This window comes from Furipterus horrens, unplaced genomic scaffold (genome assembly GCF_987537825.1).
Source record: "Furipterus horrens unplaced genomic scaffold, mFurHor1.1.pri manual_scaffold_9, whole genome shotgun sequence".
NCBI lineage: Eukaryota > Metazoa > Chordata > Mammalia > Chiroptera > Furipteridae > Furipterus > Furipterus horrens.
In genome coordinates, this window is record NW_028327179.1 from 21,501,897 (window position 1) to 21,524,548 (window position 22,652).

Genomic DNA, 22,652 nt, shown 5'->3' on the forward strand with positions numbered 1-22,652 from the left:
TAAGAATTATTGAGGAATAAAAGAAAAAATAAAGGAAAAACTCATGGACACAGAAAAGAGTGTGGTGATTTCTGGGAGGGAGGGGGATGGGAGAAGTATAAGAAGATAAAGGGGGGATAAATAGTGATGGACAAAGACTTGGCTTGCAGTGGTGAAAACAAAATACAGTGTACAGGTGATGTGTTATAGAATTGTACATCTGAAACTTGTATAATTTTGTTAACCAGTGTCACCCAAAATAAATTCAATATAAAGGAAAAAAGAGAAAAATAAATTTTTAAAATAATTTCTTAAGGGAAAAAATTATTGTATAAATATAAAATTCAAGATTTTTATGTTTATAAAATTAGTGAACAGAATTAGTGAACTTGAATATGAACTTGCTACATTCGTGCTATATAATCCTGATTTCATTCAAGTTTCAACAGTTGTCTCAATAATGGCTTTTATAACAAAATAAACTAGTCTAGAATTATGTTATTTTTCTTATTTTAAAGTTGTGTTATATTTATGTAATAAAATGTTCTTGTGTGTTGGAAATCTTAAAGTAAACAAAAGTGATGAAACATCATTTTGTCAATTTACTCTGAAATTGTTCAGGGGAAAAAAAATCCACAGTGTTTACAACTTTTTTGTAAATTTGAAATTGTTTTGAAATATAAAAACAAAAATATCTCTTTAAAATAAAAAGATTTTTGTAAGATAGTCCCAGAAAACTTTATTCATGGAAATCAGATATACTGAGTTTCAGAAACTAAGAAAACTGTATTTCTTTATCTACTTAAATTTCTTTAAATATATTTGATTTTTAATACAATACAAATTCCTTCCCTTAGACTGAATTCTGAATTCTAGTTCTTACCTGATTTAGACAGCTCTGGAAAACAAGATCTGAAAGCAGATTTACTGAATATACTAATTGAAATATCACATCTAATAATCCCTGCATTTTTCCTTACCTCAGACTATTAAATTACTAAAGAATTAACTGAAAATGATGAGGCCAATGTTCAATAATAGGAATTACAGTGTAAGGTGAAATGAAATTTAGACGCTATTCATAGACTTTGATATCAAGTTTCTGTTGTTCTTCACTCAAGGACTGGAACTATTTACCAATTTAATTCAAGATAAAGTTTCTATGCCTGGTTAAATCTATATCCAAATCTTTTCCCTTATGGATCTTGTTTCGTTTTTTGTTTTCCACATCTATTACAAATTAGGCTATGCAGAATTTAACAGGGAAAAAGCAAAAAGAAGGAACAAATAAAGCATAACAGTGGTTCAGACAAGGTAACCATAATCTTTTTCTCTCATGTAAATAAAGCCCAGAAGTAGGATCTCCAGATGTAGGACTAGTAAGGTGCTCTGTATTCCCATCAGGACTGGTACTGTCTTTTCCAACTTCCATCTGTGCATCTTCAAAGTCACCTCATGTTCACTGATGGATGCTGGACCTCATGATGCCGGTATCTTGAGAAAGATGACTAGAAGTTCTCACCTTTAATTTTTAAAGAGCATATCTAGAGTTTCTATTGGACACTTCTGTATTAGCCAGCTTGGGCAGCTATAACCAAATACCACTGAGTGGGTGGCTTAAACAACAGACATTTATTTCTCACAGTTCTAGAGGCTGGAAAGTTCAAGGTCAAGGTGCTGGCAAGGTAGGTTACATTCTTAGGCCTTGTTGGGATTATAGATGGCAGCTACCTCTTTTAAGTACTCACATGACCTCATCTTTGTGTGTATGTGTGTGTGTGTGTGTGTTAAAGAATCCATTGTTTTTCTTCTTTTAAGTATATTAATTTAATCATGAAGCTTCTACCTCATGACTTCATCTAACCTTATTTTTCTCCCATAGTATTTCCTGTAAATATTATCACAATGAGGATTAAGGTTTCAACATGTGAATTTGGGAAGACACCAGTCTGTTCATAGCAACACTCAATATATATCTCATCAGAAAAAATCATAAACACATTTTAATTTTTTCTGCTTAGAACATTTATTTGCATTCTTACATGACAGACACCAAATGTTACAACTTTATAAAGCTCTTAAAATGACCTAGGTCTGTCCAGAAAGTATCCACTCATATACTATGAAAAATAGAGATATTTATTGAAGAAGATACAAGAAACATTGTACATACGACAATGACTGCCAGTCCCCTTTGGAGTAGGAACGTTAGGACTTCACACAGTTCTCCCAATTGCCATCAGCTGTCCCATCATATTTTCCTGAATCTCATTGAGTGTCTGAAATCTCTTCCTTTTCAAAAGTGATTTTCATTTTGGGAAAAGCCAGTATACTCAAGGCAACAAATCTGGGCTGTAGAGGGGCTGAGTCACATGGGTGATTTGATGTTTCACCAGAAAACTCTGCATGAGACATGATGCATGAGTGGGCGCATTGTTGTGATGAAGCTGCCAGTCACCAGTTGTCCATAGTAGTGGCCTTCTAAATCATCCTAATAGTTTCCACAGAGGAATGTTCAAGCTTAATGCAAAATTTGATGCATATTTGTTGCTCTACTTGCTCAGTCATTTTGAATGCAACAGCCACACAATGCACGTGTTCACTCAATGGCATCTACCGCCCTCACTGGCTAGTACAGTGAGGTCATCATTGTTCACGCATGCACATTTCAGTCCACTTTTCTTGGCTGCCAGGTTATCTCAAGGTCACGCAAACTGTTCTCATTACATTAACAATGGTTGGACTTCTTCCAGACATAGTGCTTAACTGAGTTACTAAGTAAATCTATGCATTTAGGTATCCACATTTAAGGGTAGAACCATATTCTTAAGTTTGCTAATTGGTATTTCATGATGTAGAAATAACAAGGGTTTTATTTATATATGTGTAATTTGTCTACATAACCATGTTTTCTTCTAGATTACTCCTGTTCCTGGTACCCATCCGCTTTTAGTTTTTGTAAACCCCAAAAGTGGGGGGAAGCAAGGAGAAAGGTATGTTTTCTCAAGCCATGTTTATTTTCTATGTCATATACATGTCAAAAGATTAACTAAAATCTGATTAATCAAGATTTACACTGTAAAGTTTACGCAGATTTGGGAGTGGGGGGAGATATAAGCAGATATTACACAGTTAATTTAGAGAATTTCTATTAGTAAAGGTTGTAGAAATGTGTTTATAAAATACAGGGGTTGGCAAAAGTAGGATTACAGTTGTGATTATGTGAATCAGTTTATTCTTGTATTATTATTTATTCATTTTGTATTGTTCTCCATATGAATAGCTATAAACCCACTTTTGCCCACTCTTGTATATAGTAATATTTTACATGTATATGAAATTAATTAAAAATACTAAGCATATTTCTTCACTTTATTTTATCTAAGACTTCCAACCCTGTGGGCTAAGTATGTGCTTGAAACATTTCTGTTGCATTAGTTGTACAAATCTAGATTTCTTTCAGAAAAAAAGTAAATGATTTAATATTAGTTATTGAAATAGTTTAGCTGTTTTATGAGCTGACTGATAAAGATTATTATTTATGTGAAATAATTAGGCAGATGAGGTCACTTTCTTTGCTTATATACAAAGTGCATAATATGATTTTGTATGTGATAGATAGTTTTCAGCTCCACTAGTTTGTTTAACATCTTACCAAGTTCACAAGGATTTGTTCAGAAAGGACATTTAAATGATCGTATACTGATATTTTCAAAATATTTATTCAAAATCTAATTAGATAAATAATACATAAAAGCAGGATAATTTTCTAAGTGTATATGCATATTTAGAATGCAAATATTATTTCTCATTTATAAGCTCTCTTGCCTTCATAAAGACTACTAAGCCTCTTTTCTTAAAGGAACCATTAGTTCCTATTAAGCTTTTGTACTTCTAATATTATTAATAATGCAAAATTTATCAAATACACATAATTATAATCACAATCATATATATAATTATAATATTATGGGATACTATTTATTTTTTAAAGTTTCTGTATCATTAAGTTTTTTCTTCCATATTTTTTTTGTCTAGAATTTACAGAAAATTCCAATATCTACTAAATCCTCGTCAGGTTTACAGTCTTGCTGTAAATGGGCCAATGCCAGGGTAAGTCTAAGGATAGTATCATTACCATTAACTAATATTAGTTAATTAAGCCAGACATACCTAAAATAATATTATTTGAGTTAAGCAGCTAGATCAGTATACAATGGAACAGAGAATATCAAGAAACCAACGCAGATGCTGTTTTTCAAAATAGCCTGTTTCATGCAGATTTTCCTTTCTTGTAAATATTGTGAACTAATACTAATACTAACACTAACAATAAGAATTACACATACAAATACAAACACACACTAGCTGAGTGCTTAAACTCATAAACGATCTGTTTGAATATCTACTCTCTTTTACTTGTTAAATATAGAATATAAATCTATAAAGAAAAGACTAGTTAACAAAGAATGAAAATTATGACTTTTTACTTACTGCTTATAAAATATGAGTATCATCTCTTACTATTAATAAGTAAAATGTAGTAAAATAAATTTTTTCAACAGAAACCGTAAACTTTTTATGTCACAAGAATGCACTGAAATAAATAATAAGTCATTAATTTGGCCTACTTAACAAATTAGTGTCATATTCTACCAGCGACCTGTTTTTTCTCTTTCATCATGATTATAAACATTAGACCAGATGAGTGGAGAGAATCTGTAACCTTACAGAGCTGCTGCTGCTTTTTTTTTTTTTTTAATTTAGTATGATTAAAATATGTCTCCTAGGTTATGTAAGAAACTATAAACTAAATATTTAAATTGTACTGTTTCAAATGCTCAGAATAAAATGTATCAGGGTATCTATATTAAATAAATATAAATACAATTATTAGCACAGGTTCCCATTATTACATTCAACTCTTTCCTTCCCTGCTACCTGCTGTCCAAGGGCCGGTTTCCCAATGCAAAGCAGAGATGTGTGCAAACTACTTGCTGTGAAAGGCAGGCTTACCACAGGAATTTAGTTCAGAACAATGACTTTGTTAAGCTCCAGACTCCAGGGTCTAAAGAATCATGATCAATTACTGGGTTGGTGAGCCACAAACAGGAAATCCCTACCTAGTTAAAGCCAGACAAAAGTTAAGTCTTGATATGAACACACAAGCTCAGGCAAGATGGCTTTTTTTCTTCTTTCTTATTAGTCTCTGAACTTAAAAGAAGTAGGTCTTACTCTGCAGGATTAAGAAATTGCTCATTTGAAATTTTAGCTGTTTCAAGACCTCTGGAGCTCCACTCAGACTAAATCAATCCAGAACATTTCATAGTTAAATGCGATGCTTACTGACTCTAATAATTACAAGCCTTATGACTTAACTTCTCTGTGCCTTTATTATATTTGCTGTAAGAGAAAATATGGTAGCTCTCTTATGGGGTAGTTTAGTTAAAGTTTAATTGGATAATGCCCTTAAAGCATGTAAAACATGATTATCACATAACCTGTCCTCAATTAATCTTATTTATTATCAGTTTATAGAAATTAATAATTACTAATAACATGACTATTTTTTTAGCTCCAGCTCTATGTAAAAATACCGCAATAACAATTATACTGCTGACATTTATTTTAGCCTTGTTTTCTAATTTTATTTTTTCCCTACTCTAATATATACTATGTGTTTCCTTTCATTTTTTTAACTTTAGGCATCCTATTATACTGTATTTTAATATATTGAAAAATAAAAGTAATATATATATATATTTGTAAAAATCCATACTAAATACAATATATATTATTTAGAAAGTAAAATAGAGGCTTCCCCAGTTCTCCACTACTACCACTGCAAATTGTTTGTATGTATACTCTCAGAAATTTTTCTGTAAACATCAAATGTAATGTATGTGTGTAATGTATTCACATATGATGTATTCGTATATAGTGTACATATATGTGACACATATGTGTTATATAGATAGATTTTAATATTACTTGAAGTAGTTCTTTTACTACATTTAAAAGCATATGATAAATATTGAGTTCAGAACATATTGATCAGCTTCATTTTTTTTAAGGGCTGAACAAAATTCCGTACTTTTGTTAGGTAATGCATTATTGATAAACATTTAAAATGCCTGTACTTTTAAATTACTACCAACTATGCTAAGTTAACATCTGCCAACGTGCGATACAAAAAATGTGTACTAAGTTACAATCCCAGCAGCAGTGTATAATGCTTATTTTTCACAATCTACTTAAAATGGACTGTCTTTAGCACTCTATTTTTGTACTATGTGACAGATGAAAACATATCCTTATCATTTTTATTTGCATATTTCTGATCAGTTATAAACAGGAATATGGTATCCGTTAGATTTACTTTTGTATAAACAACAGAAATGTATCCTGACTTATTACTCAAAATAAAACTTACTGGAGAATTATGAGATTGCTGACAGAATTAATGAAAAAATGAATTGGTTGTGGTATATGCATAAATCATGATTGCATCCAAAATACCATTAATATTCTACTGACTAGAAACCTTATTTGTCAAGTTGTATGCATGTGCAAAAGCACACATACAAATTATTCAGTTATTCTTTTAGTGATTCTACAGTTACCAGGAAAAAAGTTAAGTCTCAGATCTTGTTCACTAAAGCAAGGAGTCCTTCAAGTCTCTGGATAACACTCCTCCAGCAAGTCTTTTCCAAATCACACCCTTCTTTTTCATTTAAAACTCTACCATTTAAGAAGCAGGAAAGTATAAGGTAATTTAATATAGAAATCTACAATTTGGTTTCATCTTTTCGTAAAAAAACGTATTCAATATTTTTGTCATGGGAAAATTCAATCAAATTGAAAAAATTTTAAAGTATATCAGGCACTTAATAAAATTATGTTACCATTCTAGATATTATGATGTAGTTTCTGTGAGCCATCTTAAATTTGCTGTCTGTGTGATTTCTTATTCTATATATAATTTATATAAACCTAAATTTTTATATATTTTTTTCTTACAGAGGGCCTCAAGTTTCTAAACATCACACTCCACAAAATTAGTATTCATCTCTGCTCCTAATTTATTGATCAGAGATCATGGGGAGGAAATTATTTCAACTTACTTCCTTCACTCCTAGTTTTATGAACACATTGATATTTAAACCCATCTTGACTCTCTTCCATATTCTCTCAGTGGATGAGGTATCTCTCTTTCTAAGTAAGGTGTATTCAACTTCTGCTCTGGGTCTCTACTCCACATGCTTCTTTGACACATCACTTATTATCCACATTCTCTTGTTTTATATTTAGAGCTATTGCTGTTTTACTGACTTTTTATCTCAAGTATGTAAGCCCAACGGGATTACAGACAAACAATTCTCAGGTCCTAACAGAATTGCAGAAAAAGAGCAAATGTAAAATTGACGAAGCTCTCATTTTTAATTTGGAAAATCTGTGCAAATGAGTTACCTTCCCAACTCTTTTTCTTCTCTACTAGATGCCTAATAAAACAGGCTGTTCTTCCACTTTATCTCTTCTTTAGTGTAGTTCAGGGTTTTGACTTTACATTGAAGGTGCTATTGTCACTAATAAAGTTGCAGGTATTTTATCAAATAATCTTGCTGTTTTCACCTTTCTTTAAAGTCTCTTCTCCCTTGAATATTAGGAAATCAAGGTCTCCTATCTCTAAGGTGCTACTTTTTATATATCGGGATACATTTTCCTCAGTCCATTCCTTTAATGTCACATTTTCTTAGAATTTAATACTTAAAACTTTATTAATTTCATGTGCATAAGTTTCCTGAATTTACAATAAAATAATAGTGATTTGCCTGGGAAGGCTAGGGACTATGTAGAATGTAAAAACTTTATGATGAGTTAGGTGTTTTCTCCATTTCCAGATAAAGAAACATGATCAAAGCTTAAATAATTTGCTTAAGGTTTTTGTGCTACAATAGAGCAAATCTGTCTGTTGGACTCCAACAAGATCCTTTTAACTTATGTTCTGTGGTTCCTCTTCCTACTCCACTTCATTATTTTGATCATTAAGTGTACGTGGATTGCTTCTGAGTATCTCTTTTCATCTCAGATTTCTCTTTTCAGTCCCTCATAAATTTATTTAACTATTGTCAACATTTTCATATTAATGTTCCATTCGTATCTTAAATTTTACATGTCTACCATTAAACTCATTCTTTCATCCTTTCCCAAATTGCTCACTGACTTTTTTTCTCTAACTTAATTAATCAAAATACCATTCAGTTTTGTATTCCTTCTTATAATACATTATTTCACAGTGAACAGTGTTTCTCATGTAATCACTTTCCTAATCTACTCCACCATACTTACATATTAACCCTTCACTCAGCTTCTTCTCCTGACTGTCCCCCAAATCTTTATCAAATTAACTTATACGAAAACTTCAAAATTCATCTTGGTGTCTATACTTTCATTAAGCCAACCTGATATCCTTTGCTACCTAATTGGCATTAACTACTTTAAAGGAACCTCTCACACTGACCCAAGGTCTTGTTTTCTTGTCTGCCTTCTCAGTGAAGCCGCTGAGATACTTGAAGGCAAGTATTCTTTGTCTTGCTTTTGAATCTCTGGAATCTGACCCAGTTCCTGGTACACAGTTGTTGATTTTTAATGCATATTAAATAAGTTAATTGATGTAGGTGATATATAATTTATAAAGTTATATTTCTAGGTGCTGTTATCTCCCAATTTCCAAAAATTGGTTTTATACCACTTTGCTTTTAGGAAAGACCCACATTAGTACCTGTTTCACCAAGAGAAACTCGAAGAGGATTTTCACTTTTACTCAAAATGCTATTACCATACTAAATGTACTAATATGTTTTTAGAAAGTGGAGATACAGTATACCCTCACTTATCACAGGTATTACATTCTAGACCCCCTCCTGCTCCCCGCGGTAGGTGAAAATCTGCAAACTAGGAACCTTACATTTATTTTAGTATTTATATATATTTTAAGGCTTTATAAACCCTTCCCACACACTTATAAACCATTCCCAGTCCCTTATTAACCTTTCCCACTCCCCTATTAACCTTTTCCACACCTTTATAAACACTATTTATGTTCTTAAACATATTCTACACTCTTATACCTATGTAACTTTAACAACATACATATACAGTACCACAAAATCCCGCGACATAGCGAAAAGTCCGCGATAAATAATTAAATATAATATTTTTTAAAATCCCGCGTTACAGTGAGGCCAGGATAAGTGAACCGCGATATAGAGAGGGACTACTGTACTCTTTGTTTTATCCACTTCAGCTTATGAAAGGTTTCATTGGAACATGGGGGTAACCTGTATATGGATTTTCCATGAATTGGATCTTTCTTAGGCACATAGAGCTATTATTTTGTATTTATCACTATTCTTTGTATTCTTTTGTATCCAAAATAATACAAAGTAACATTTTTTTTCTTTATGGACTCCTAGAGTAACTTCCTGACTCATAAAACCTTCTTATTTCACTTTCTAAATTTAATTGGATAGAGTGATTAATGCATATAAAATAAAAATGCATCCAAATTTTTAATAATACAAGCATTTGGATGACAGAATAGATCTGTATAGATTTGCCAAACAGATCCATGCAACCCAGTCAGTTCTGCTGCTATATCTTAGGGGTTTATTTTAGACTGTACTTTGGACCACAATCAGTATCTCTGTGCTTTTCAGTCAGATGTGTTAGGAATGAGTTTTAAGTTAGCTTCTTTGAAAGATCAGGGAATCTGTGTAATTATGGTAAGTTTAAAACACTTTATCATATATTATACTTAATTATTTTCTTCAAAACCTATTGGTAGTCATGTAACCGTCAACCTTAAAAGAAATATTTTAGTTATATATTTACATATATACATATATCACTAGACATAATAGATGCATATGCATTAGTACTTTGAGGGATAGAGACATATGTACATGACCATATACGTGACTGCATATTTGCAGTACTAAATAGCATATGTAAATACTGACTTGGTAAATCCTTTCTAACCTAATGAAGAAAACTTTTACATTTATAAACGAGAGAAAATAACCAAAAAAAGAAAGAAAGAAAGAAAATTGTTTTATGTTCTCTAGTTACGTGGCCCTTAAACATTAATTTATATTTATATATACTTAAAACATCCTAAATAATTACTATTTCCCATGTATTAGGATAAATTAATACTTATATTTAAAGTAAGATCTTTATAGAAGTATTTTACTATACTAATGAAATTATGAAATTTCTTTTAAGTATCAAGAAATATAATTTTATAATATATACTGTATTGTATGTGTATTAATACCCATAAATTATTTTTTATATATTCAATTTCATTTCTAAGTAATACATCCAAATTATATAGCAGTATTCTTTATTTTCCTAAGATGGCAAAATATGAGATTAGAACAAAAAAATTCCTACATATTACCATTTAAGACATCAGATTATAAGACATTTTCCAAGGTTATGGAATCTGTACCTCAGTTTCTCTTCTTTCTTAAAATAGTTTTCATGTCATGCTTTTAAAAATACAATTGTCAGGTACAAATAAAGACTTCCTAATTTTCTTTATTTTTCTTTTTCTTTTATCTTCACCCAAGGGCCTTTTTTTCCCCCATTGCGTTTGGAGAGAAGGGAGAGAGAGAGAGAGAGAGAAAGAGAGAAAGAGAGAGGGAGGGAGAGGGAGAGAATGGTTTGCCTTGTTGTATGCACCCAGACCTAGGATCAAATTTGCAACTAGGTATGAAATATAAGTTAATTTTAAAATGCATATAAAAAAGCAAACAATGAATAATATCTTAGATTTTCCATGGTCTATAAGCTATAGACTTAATATATAGCTATAGTAATTATAAGGTTGTGATACTAGTACAGAGTTGGACAAATTCATGAATACAATAGAATAGACAATCCAAATAGAAGTGTACTCATATATGGAGACTTGACTCATGATGGAGCTTGCATGGTAGAAAGTTGAATTATCCACCAATGAATAAATGGGTTAAAAATTTATACACAACATCAAAATGGAAGGAAGAAAGTGAGGAAGAAAGAGGATACTGGAGAAAAAGTGAGCAGAAGGCAGAGGGGAAGAGAATAAATGGATCCATACCTCATAATATCACAATAGAATTTTGTAAATATTATATATATATATGATATTTTATATAACATATGCAATGGAATATACATTATATGATTTTATGTGGTGGTGTGAGATAGGGATTATAGTTGATTATTTTTATATGTATTTATATATCAGTATATGATAATATACTGTATTTCCTATTTCACACCACCACATACAATTTCTGTTAAAAGTAAAATTGAAGTTTTAAAAGAAAGTAATATGAATTTTTTCTGACCTTTGAGTAACTAGTTTTCTTGCACAAAACAGACTAAAATGCTAGCCATTTAAAAAACTTGATTTATTTGAGTATAATAAAACTAAATGTTTTTCATTAAAATACATATTAATTGAAACATAATAAAACTTTCAACTTTTAGAAGATATTTTCAAAAGTGGATTAAAATTAACAACAAATAAAGAATTTTTACAAATCAATAAGAAAAAAAAGTAGAGAAAAAAAAGACACAAGCAGGAATTTCACAAAAGAGGAAACACAGGAAAGTGTGAAGTGTGATATTACAAGTGTTAGAGAGTATAGGGTCTGCAATATCTTAACCACATTGCTAAGGAATAATATGCATCGGTACAGCTGCTTTGGGAAACAAAAGTCGCATGTAAGTAAATTCTACTCTGAAAGTAGCCATTGCCCATGGCCGCTAGAAAACTTGTCCAACAATGCAGTTATTTTTAAGAACATGGAGATGACAACTCCAAATGTCCATTGACATAGATTGAAAAAGCATATTCATGTGTCATTTAATAGCAGAAATCAAATAATTTGAATTACACATGGAAAGAACTTCATTTTACACATGAATAAATTTTAGTAACAATGCTTAATGAAAAAAATGTAATCAAAATGTTGTGTAGAGCATACACACAATAATCTGTAATTCAAAAAACTAATAGAGGTAAATATGTTATCTGAAATGTTCTGCTCTTGGGGTACAAAATTGGTGTTTATAATATATATTATATAGATATTTATATTATAAATAATATATATAACATAATATGAGCAAACCAATTGGTACTAGACTGGGAGAAAATATGGCAACATATCTAACAAAAATTAAATATTCACAGGTATTACATAAGGAAATATATGAAAGTTTCATGTTCTACATATTCATGGTTCTTATTAGACAGGTTTTAGTTAAGTTTTATACATTTCTATTTTATTTATGAGCTATTTGTATTACTTTTAACAGAATGTTTTTTCTATTGATGCTAATTTAAGTGAAAATATCATTCTTAATATGTAAAGAGTTTATAAGATAATGCAAGGGAACTAAATGGAAAAGGGGCAAGACTTCGCAGATAAAGTTCACAAAAGAGGTGACACATCTATTAAACCTAAAAATATATACTCAACCCACTAGTAAATAGGGATGTGTGATTTTGCAATAATAGCAAGACACTGTTTTCCATCATTATTGAGGAAATGTCATAAAGTTTTTTATGTCACGTTTTTGAGTTGCAAGAAATGAACACTTACATCTTCTACAATAGGAACCATTTAAAGGGTAATATGATGGTACGGTGGAACTTTTCCTGTCTAGAAGATTAGCCTTCAAAACATGCACCTTTTCATATGAATGTACTTGAAATGATATTAAATACAATACTTTTTTAAAAAAATACTGAAATGGTATAGATAGTTTAAAACTAAATGAAGAAAAACGATTTGTCATGGCATATACAATTTAGGTAATACAATCTCTTAGTATAAATTACGATGCAACACTGTGCTGACACAGAAACATGTCTTAGAAGAAAGTTTTAACAAATAAGTTAACAGGATATATAGCATAATTTCATTCATGTTAAAAATAAGTGTAAAATAAAATTTATGTGTACATTCATATATATATAAATATATACAGAAACACCTTGGATAATTGTATATTATATTATTTCCAGCAGTTATCTCTGGGGTAAAGAAGGTAAAGAGACACATTCCAAACATTTATGACCCATTTCAATTCTTTTATTACAAGAAAATAGGCAGGTATGATTATATAACTGCCTGCAGTACTTGCCTTTGTGACTTCCCCAAAGTAGGTTGCATTAATATGCATGCTGCATGCAGGAACAGTGGAAGCAGTGGGCATTTGTTACAACTGACCCAGCAATAAGGCTTGAGTGTTCCTGGAAACTAAACATGGGGGGCCAGGCCAACAGACAGGGGGACACTTGCCTCCTATTTGCAGATTGTAAATCAGAAGGAAACACTGAAATAGTTGGCTAGAAAAGCAGCCTGTTCAATTTCTCCCAGTAATTAGGGAGGCGGAATCCTCACAAAGACATATTTATTGACAAAATAATCACATGTATATAATTATTCAAAAAGAATTTTTGTTTCATAAACACTATGAAATGAAATACTGTATCATATGTTGCTTTGGATTATGTGAACTGCAGATTACACCTGGAGGAATATCTTAATAAAATTATTATAATTTATAAATTTTTTGAGTTGATAAAAAAATAAAATATAGAATCTAGTGTATATAATTAAAATGTTTAAATTAAGATATGCTGATACTTTTAGAATTATATTCTAGGTAATAATTTAATATTGTTTTCAATAAAATCACTGAGACTTTATAGTTTTCACAAAATAAAAATACTTCTATTAGGTGAAATTCAAATAATGTGAACTAAAGAACGTAAAAAAGTCCTAATTTTGAGATATCAATCATGTGCTTATTTTCAGGTTAAACTTTTTCCGTGATGTTTCTGACTTCAGAGTGTTGGCGTGCGGTGGAGATGGAACCGTGGGGTGGATTTTGGACTGCATAGGTAATGAAGACACATATTTAACGTGGCTGGGGTGAGAGTGGTAACCTTAAATTCTGTGTGTTTTATTTATTTATTTTATACATGCATTGATATGTTGGGATGTTTCAGTGATATAATTGGATATTCAGCATGTTTGCACACCATTTACTAGTTTATTTTACTCTTCTGTATTTAAAATTTTTAACTCACAGACTAATTTAAAGGATCTGGAATCCTTCCTTTCTCATCCACTTTTCACGGAATTTACTAACCCCTCACAGTTATTTGTAAATCAGGCTCCATTTGTTTCTTTGCCTTAGAGAGGGAGCCAAAGAGAATTTTAGTACTTGCTATCAAGTCTGTCAAATAGATGTACTTACTTGGTTTAAGCATCGAGCCTCAGAACTTGACCCATTGTATATATTCATGTCGCCATCATAGATCATTATTATCATAATTATAGCTAATTTTTTTATCATTACTATCTAATATACCTTGTGCTAAAAATTTTATTCCAATCATCTTATTTCTAACAACTCTATAATATAGTTTCAATAATCTCATTTTTGAGATAAGATATTTAATTCTTGAAGAAGTTAAAAACTTGAACAAAGTCTTGTGGCTATGAATTGACAGAACTGGGATTAGAATCCACACTTCCATCTTATTTTCTATTGCTTCTCTATTCAAATTTTAAAAGCTTGATTTTTATAGCAAACAAAACAGGTGCATAACTGAAGATAAAAGGTAGACAGAAATCATAAGATAAGCTTGATATAATTAGAAAAATTATGTTTTTTAATAGACAGCTATTAGAACTGATTACTACTCACTAAAATAAATCATATATTAGCCTTTATGGGGAGATAAATCCAATACAAATATTCAGTTCTTATTTCTCATTTCAGTCACTGCATGACCAATTCTTTTTTAAAAACAGGCCTTTTCACTAAAAGGAAATAACTGATTTAAAATAAATTTTACTATCTATAAATTAAAGCAAACTTTATATAATCAATGCAGGTGAGAATGTTCTGTCTTTTCATACATGTTGAAATACTGAAATTAAAAATAAATACAAGTTGTCAGTACACTTTTGGTAAACATACAACATCTTTACTAACATTAAAAAAAGAAAGAGAGAAACCTTAAAAAATAGTGCTATCTGGCCTTACAGTAAAAGATGTATATAGTATTAATATGTCAATACTTAAGGAGAAAATCAGAAGTCAATCATCATAAAAGTTAAAGAGTTGCTTGACCAGTTTCTGAGGAGTTATGAGAATTTTAGAGTGTAAACATTAAGATATTATTGGTTTGTTTTAGCCCCCAAAATGTAAGTCTTGGCTATCAATTGTGGTGCATCCCTAAATAATCTACATCTGCTTTATTTTTAAACGCAAACATGTACTGACTTTGAGCAGTTAAGAGAAAAAAATAAAGTAATATATGGTTATGAGATTTATTCATGGCATGTAACAATTCAGACAGTGACAGAGATCTTTCCTGCCCTTAACTCAAAGAGCTGTTTTATGTAAAGTAGAATCTCAAAGAAAACCTGCTGATCTCATGGATATATGTCATTTCCTCTGACGTAAAGCCGCACCAGCGTGTGGGAACAACACAAGGACATTGTTTGCACTTTACTAGCTTTTAGAATTCAACTGTTTTAAAACTATTTGATTCCTTGAAGTGAAATGTATTTAGAGTTGATATTGCAAAAGGTCTTTATATGGGAACTCTGGTGGTTCTCTTGTCTGCATATTCCTATGCTATGTCTACCTATTCCCCTGACAATTTCTTTTTTAAGATTGAAATCTTCTATTAAATTTTTCAATTGCAGCTGACATTCAGTATTGTTTTATATTAGTTTCAGGTGTACAGCACAGTCATTAGACGTTCATACAATTTATGAAGCGATCACCCCAATAATTCTAGTACCCCCCTCACACCATCCATAGTTATTACAATATTATTGACTTCATCCCCTATGCTATACTTTACATCTCTGTGACTGTTTTGTAATTATCAGTTTGTACTTCTTAATCCTTTAATTTTTTCACTCATCTCCCCAAAGCCTTTCCCCTCTGCCAGCTCTTAGTCTGTTCTCTATATCTATGTCTGTTTCTGTTTTGTTAGTCTGTTTTGTTCATTAGGTTCCACATATAAGTGAAATCATGTAGTATTTGTTTTTCTCTGTCTGACTTATTTCAGTGGACTTAAAACCAACTTAAACCACAATTTTTAAATGGGCTAGAATATTAACAAGGCTTTCTCATGCATGAGACTTGAAAATTCCTGTGACTTTGTCAATAATATTATTTGTGTTTTATAAATTGCTACAAATGAATAGAGAGTAATCATAATTTATAACTGTATATACCTATAAAATATAATATTTTCTGTTTATAGGTGTCTAGTTGGAATGCTTTCATATTATGCCAGCATTTTTTATTTTTACTGATACCTATCTGTAATCAAAATTTTATTTTGTTTTTCTTTTTCAATTTCACAGAAAAGGCTAATGTAGTCAAGCATCCTCCAGTTGCCATTCTGCCTCTTGGGACCGGCAATGATCTAGCAAGATGCCTGCGATGGGGAGGAGGTAAAAGAGCTTTAACAACAATGAAAATCTCATTAATATATAAATATAGTACAGGCCACACACCCCTCCATAAATCCATAATTTATTTACAACTGCCATGTGACTTTACCAAATATAATTGCTGTCAGATATATAGTATATTATTCTGAACAATAGTCTGGGTTAGAGAAACAACTAGGGGACTAAGAGTGAGACTGTGAGTATTGAACTTTAAAGTGATACAAATTGTAGATGTCATGGGGTGGGCAGACTTCCAGACCTGTCTGGTATTAGGGTTTCTAATGTAAGAGATGAGATAAGCATGGTTAACTCTAAAGTAATGTTCAGATTTCAAATTTCTGAGTTGTTTGTTAAAACAATTATCTAAGGGAAAAATGTAAAGGCTTATGAATGACTTGTCCGGTAATGAACACATGTTTTGAAACCCACTTTGCACTAGGCCATGTGTTCTGCACTTGGAATACAGGGTTAAGAATAGAAAGTAAAGGCTGCATGCAAAAGGATCTTAAATTCTAGGGCGCCTAAAGTCTTAAGTAAATCATGAGACTTCCTACTAACAAGTAAACAGGTAACAAACATAATGAAAGGCCTCATGATTGCAATGACAAGATGACATGGTGAGAATAGTAATGGAGGGATGACAGAACCATGTAGACTGGGGAGTGGACTTTATAGTCAAAGTGAACATCATATTGAAAGGGACAGAGGTAGGTAGCCACTTGACATACTCAAGGATATCAAGGTAAAATATTGTATATGGAATAGTGGGAATAAGGGAAGAATATTTCAAAATGAGTTATTAAAATCTTTTGAAGTGTCATTAATCAGCTATACTTAAACGAAGATACCGAAGTAAAGAAAGCCAGATTTTGCTAAAGCAGGAAGAATTGAGTCCTAAATATTTTTAGCATCTAAACTACCTTAGAGATGTTTGAAAAGTGTCTACTAAGACAGTGTGAATCAGAAGCCCCTGAGGATCTTGTTAAAAATATAGTGACCTGTCCTCACCTCAAACATGCTGAATAGAAATCTCTGGGGTTGAGAACTGGGCAGATGATTTTCTTTTTAAACAAACTCTCTAAGTAAGTGATTTACCACAAAATCTGAGAAGAATTTTTCCATGAGTGTCTGGCCAACTGGTGAAATCTAAGTTGTAAATATGTATATGCGTAAATGACAGACAGTTGGAGACTACGTTAAAAACTTATCCTATGATCTATTTGTGATTTTCATTATGGATATAATTTAGTAAAATAGTATTATAAAATATTAAGGTCAATCTCATACAACCTAAAGATAAAGAGATGATAGGAAGAGAAGTAGATAGACAGAATGAACCATTTCTTATGAGATTACTGTATTTGCCAGTGCTTATATATGTATATTGACAAAAAGGAAAGAAATTATGCATAGGGCTTCTGGTTGTGTTCCTCTGCAAATTATTTTTATATTCAAAACTTAATAATTTTGTTTTTGATTATAAACTAATAAATAGCTTAAGTCTCAAAATTGATGTATAAGTTCCATTTTTATCATTTGTTAATGCTTTTCTTCTAAAACTGTTTTAAAGATATTATCAGGGCCAAAGACTCACGAACTGTAGTATACATCAACGTATATATTAATGGTGAACTCTCTGTGAGTTCTTAGAATGTGTTGGCACCGTTCTAGGTGCTAAATATAAAGTGAGAAAATAAAGAAGTGGCTCCTACCCTTTGGGAGGTTCCATTTTCATTGAGTACACTGGCAATAAATCAATGAATACTGAAATATGTAGTTACAAAATAAGGTCAAGGCTATGAAAGAAACAAACAGAGTGTATTTTTAGAGAAAAAACATGAGGGAAACTTTTTTGTTAGATGTCCAGAAGGCCTCTCTGATGAAGTAACATTTAAGCTGGATTGAAAATATAAGGAGGAAGAAATAGCTTCTGCATTGAAAGGACCAAATGAAAGCTGATGTGACTCTCACAGCTGTCCCAGAGTGGTTGATAGGTGTGGATCGAGGTGGATGGTAAATATGAGACTAAGGAGATAATACAGGGGCTTGGTAGTTATGGCAATAATTTTATTTGATTGAACTCGAAGCACAACAAACCTTTGAAAAGGTAACCAAAGCAGAGTGACACAATCACATTTGTTTTCAAAAGTAGGTTCATTAGGGGATGTAAAATTAACGGTAAAGAAACCGTGGAGAATTATGGTTTTCCAAGTAAGAGATGTCCAGTTTTCATAATTAAAGAATATAAGGATTGGACGAGTGTGGTGGTAATATAAATGAGACCAGTAGACAAACTAGAATCACATTGTCAGGACGAATTGATAGAACTTGCCAGTGGGTTAAATTGGGGCTGCAGGGAAAATGAGGCAGTAAAAATGGCTGAGAGTTGAGCAATGAAGAAAACAAATACCATTCGCGAGAGTTTACTTATAAAAAATCATGCACTGGGGGGAGATTATTTCTTGCCAGGGGTGTAACTGAGCAAGTTGCTTAACAAGTATGTGCTTCAGATTTCTCATCAGAATTTGAAGAAAATTATAGCGCCTGGCTCACAGGTTCTTACACTGCACTATTCAATTGTTTGACCTCTGTCTGTGCTTATTACTTTATGTAATTATTATTATACTTAACATTCAGAAAAGAAAGGTACATTATTCAACCAATAGCCATTTGATTCTCTTAAGATCAATGGAATATATTGACTTGAAGCTTATTTTTTTCAATAATATATTTTCACATTTTGTGAAATGTAATACTTGAAAGAACATAGGATATTCTACAGCATTTGGAAAATATGCAATTTACTTTATCTTTGCAATTTTATGGCAATAATTAGTCCAATGAAAATATAAATATTGATGCAAAAAACATTTTGTAAAAAGTTAGGTAGAAAGAGGCTGTTTTGGGTGGATCACACATATAAATACTTGTTTTTGCTTTTCTTTATATGATTTTTATTTGTAAAAATTTCTTTGACTTTTTAAATAAGTTCAGTCATTGTTATAAAACTATAATATTAAATAAAAATAAATATTAATTATGGTTTTATTTTATTTCTTAGCCTAGAGTTATTATAGGCTTTAAATAAAAATAAGGGAAGCAAAATAGCATTATTTTTTTTCTGGAAATAAGCATTTGCTTGCATAGTTAGCGAGTTTGTCTTCTTATTTTTAAAATATGTTCTTCTTGAGTCCAGGAATCCTATTTTTAGTTATAGATCATTATTTAACAATCTCAGGCATAGATAGATATACAAAAAAGTAGGGTTTAGATCTATGTTAAATTGGGGATTGTAGTTTGAAAATTTTCACCCTTGTGACTTAGTTCTGAAATGTAGATCTCATTCTCAAAACAGGCTTATTTACTGCCTATCTCTTCACATTTGTACTTGCCTATAAGGCTGAATTTATGCTAGCATTTTTCATATATAGCCATAAAAGCTTTGAGAATTAATATAGTTGTAAGGATTTTAAGTTGATTGAGCATAGTAGAATCTAGCTTTGGTAATAATTTTCACTCAATCCAATTCTAATATATTCCCTGCTGGTCAGTTACTGGTGACACATTTTTCTGGTGTTATATTGAACTTTGCTATAATTAACTTGAAATGTAGCTGAGGACAAACAATATTTGATGTTAAGCATTTTTATTTACTCATATCTCTGAGTATGTATGTATATATTTATACGTATGTATATTGTACTATACTCTCATAGTTTATTTTGCTGTACTATATTATATGTGTATATACATATAAATTCACTTATATCTGGAAACTATCATACATATTTTTTAATAAGGTAGAGTTTAGAAAACAGGTGAATATATTTAACTGGTTATTATTCAATTCAATAGGGAAATATATACACATAATTCATTTGGAAAGCCATTACTTATTCTGTTAAAAAATAAAAAAAAAAAATAAGAGAATAAAGGATGAACCATTAAGAAACATCTGAAATATAAGTAAGTTTAGTTAGCATTGTCTTGTGGTTTAAACAGTTCAATGTTTTTTCATTGAAACAATTATGTTCCTATTATTATGTATGTTTATAGTTTTTTAATTATGCTATAAATGTGGTATGGCATCTATTAAAATAACACTTTATACTTTTAATATATCTGTGTAATAATCTTTTGTTGTACATTTTGTCATATGTGTTAAATATTGCATAATTATTTTTTAAACTTGTATATAATAACAAGGAAGGTGGGCTCCAAAAGAGGTATTGTTAGTTTCTGGATACCTTGGTCCTCTAATAGTAAATTGAACAAATATACCATATATCTGATTCATTCATCATTAAAGAATTTTGGCATATTACCTTACTGATTATGTTTTCTTTTAACACAATTAGTTTTCCCAATGTTATATGTGCTGACATATCTAATGAGCACTCAGCCTCTGGCATTTACTTGTTCAGCAAAAAAATTATTAAAATGAAAACCAAAGTTTGACACAGGAGAAAATTGATGGAAAGAAATATTGTTCCAACTCAAAATATCATCTCAGGAATACCTATGTGTATGTGTAGAATTAGAGAATGTATTATCTAACTTAGTACAATATTTGAAATTCTGATATTATTCTCATCAGTATTTTTATATAGTTTAAAACTTCCTATTCTTATGCCTCATGTACTAAGGCATTTTATGTACTTTCTTAATTTTTTTTTACATTTAATTCTCACAACAAACCTAAATTTTAAAGAGGAGAGGACTACTAAGAGGGGTTAAAGGCAAATGATTAGGAAAGTAGTACATCCAGGGTTAGGCTACAGTTTAAACTATAATGTTATATACCTGTAGATACTTTTAAAAGAAAATATAATATTTGAAAAACACCTTTCAGGCCATGTTGACTATCTGTAGTAGATTCATTAAAAAATGGATTTACTGAACATTTACTCTAGGGCAGACCTGGTAAAAAGAACGGGTAGTCAGAAAGATGCAAATAACTCTATGCTGTGTACTAAGGTGGGGCTAGTTTTGAAACTATTGTTGTGAGACTGCATAGGATCCATTATTTTGAGAGGGTGTCTTCCTGAGTTAAGTGTTACCAAATCACAAAATTGCAGAGGGAATTGAAGCAAGCCAGCCAAAAAGAAGGGGATCCCATGGGTATACAGAATAAGAGATGATATGGCACCAAGTTAAAAAGAGAAGGGCTTTCTATTTAAATTGAAAGTAGCTGTGTAAATCTAGAGGGAAAGAGTAAGGATAAGGGATTGATGGAAAGAGACAAGTCTAGAACGCTTCCAGGATTCTTACCTCAACAACTGGGTGGAGGGTGTTGCCTTTCAGAGAGAGTTCGCAGAAAAAGTTATGGAAGCTGATAGTTAATTTCATTTTGAATGCATTGATATTAAGTTTTGTGGGGGAATTAAGTGGGGATGTGCATTTGGCAGTTGACTACTCTGAAAATTTGGACCACAGGACAAGAATATGAGTTGCAAATTAAAGCTAAAAATAAAATGTTGATATAAGTAAAGTAAGATTATAATTGATTCTCTTTATATTATAATTTACTTTAAAAATGCATTATTTAACTGAATAATGATACACACTCAAATACAAACTGAAACACATATAAATGCAGCCTTTGAATCTTTGTTTCAAGATAATGTTTTTTGTTTGTTTTTTATTAGGTTATGAAGGTGAAAATCTGATGAAAATCCTGAAAGACATTGAAAACAGCACAGAAATCATGTTGGATAGGTGGATGTTTGAAGTCATACCTAACGACAAAGATGAGAAGGGAGACCCAGTGCCTTACAGTATAATCAATAATTACTTTTCCATTGGCGTGGTAAGATTTTCCACTAAATGTTCTTTTTTACCAGTCCTGGATAATTACTGTCTGTACACTATGAAGATCTACTGATTATAAATCATTTATTTTATGTTACTGTCAGCAAAACACCTCTTCTAATGGGCAATGATAAAGCTTATGAATTTATTTAAAGTTAGAGTACAGCAATACATAATGTTTCATGTGTTAAACAAAGAAACTAATTTTGCAATTGGTGTGACCATTTGTTTTACTAAAATGTAGATTAGAATGATTTATAATCAGGTTTTAGTTATAAGTTTTAGAGTAGAAGGTAAAGTTCTACG

The 22,652-nt window shown here is 31.0% G+C and overlaps 1 protein-coding gene across 1 annotated transcript in view; it reads left to right on the forward strand.

The window, feature by feature from the left end:
* The window catches only part of DGKB (diacylglycerol kinase beta), a 583,788-nt gene that overhangs the window by 232,912 nt on the left and 328,224 nt on the right, over positions 1–22,652 (forward strand). The window contains exons 17-21 of the mRNA XM_090287823.1: positions 2,899–2,972; positions 4,018–4,092; positions 13,866–13,951; positions 16,446–16,535; positions 22,184–22,344. Of these exons, the coding sequence (XP_090143949.1) occupies positions 2,899–2,972; positions 4,018–4,092; positions 13,866–13,951; positions 16,446–16,535; positions 22,184–22,344 (486 nt within the window). The remainder of the gene's footprint in view (positions 1–2,898; positions 2,973–4,017; positions 4,093–13,865; positions 13,952–16,445; positions 16,536–22,183; positions 22,345–22,652) is intronic.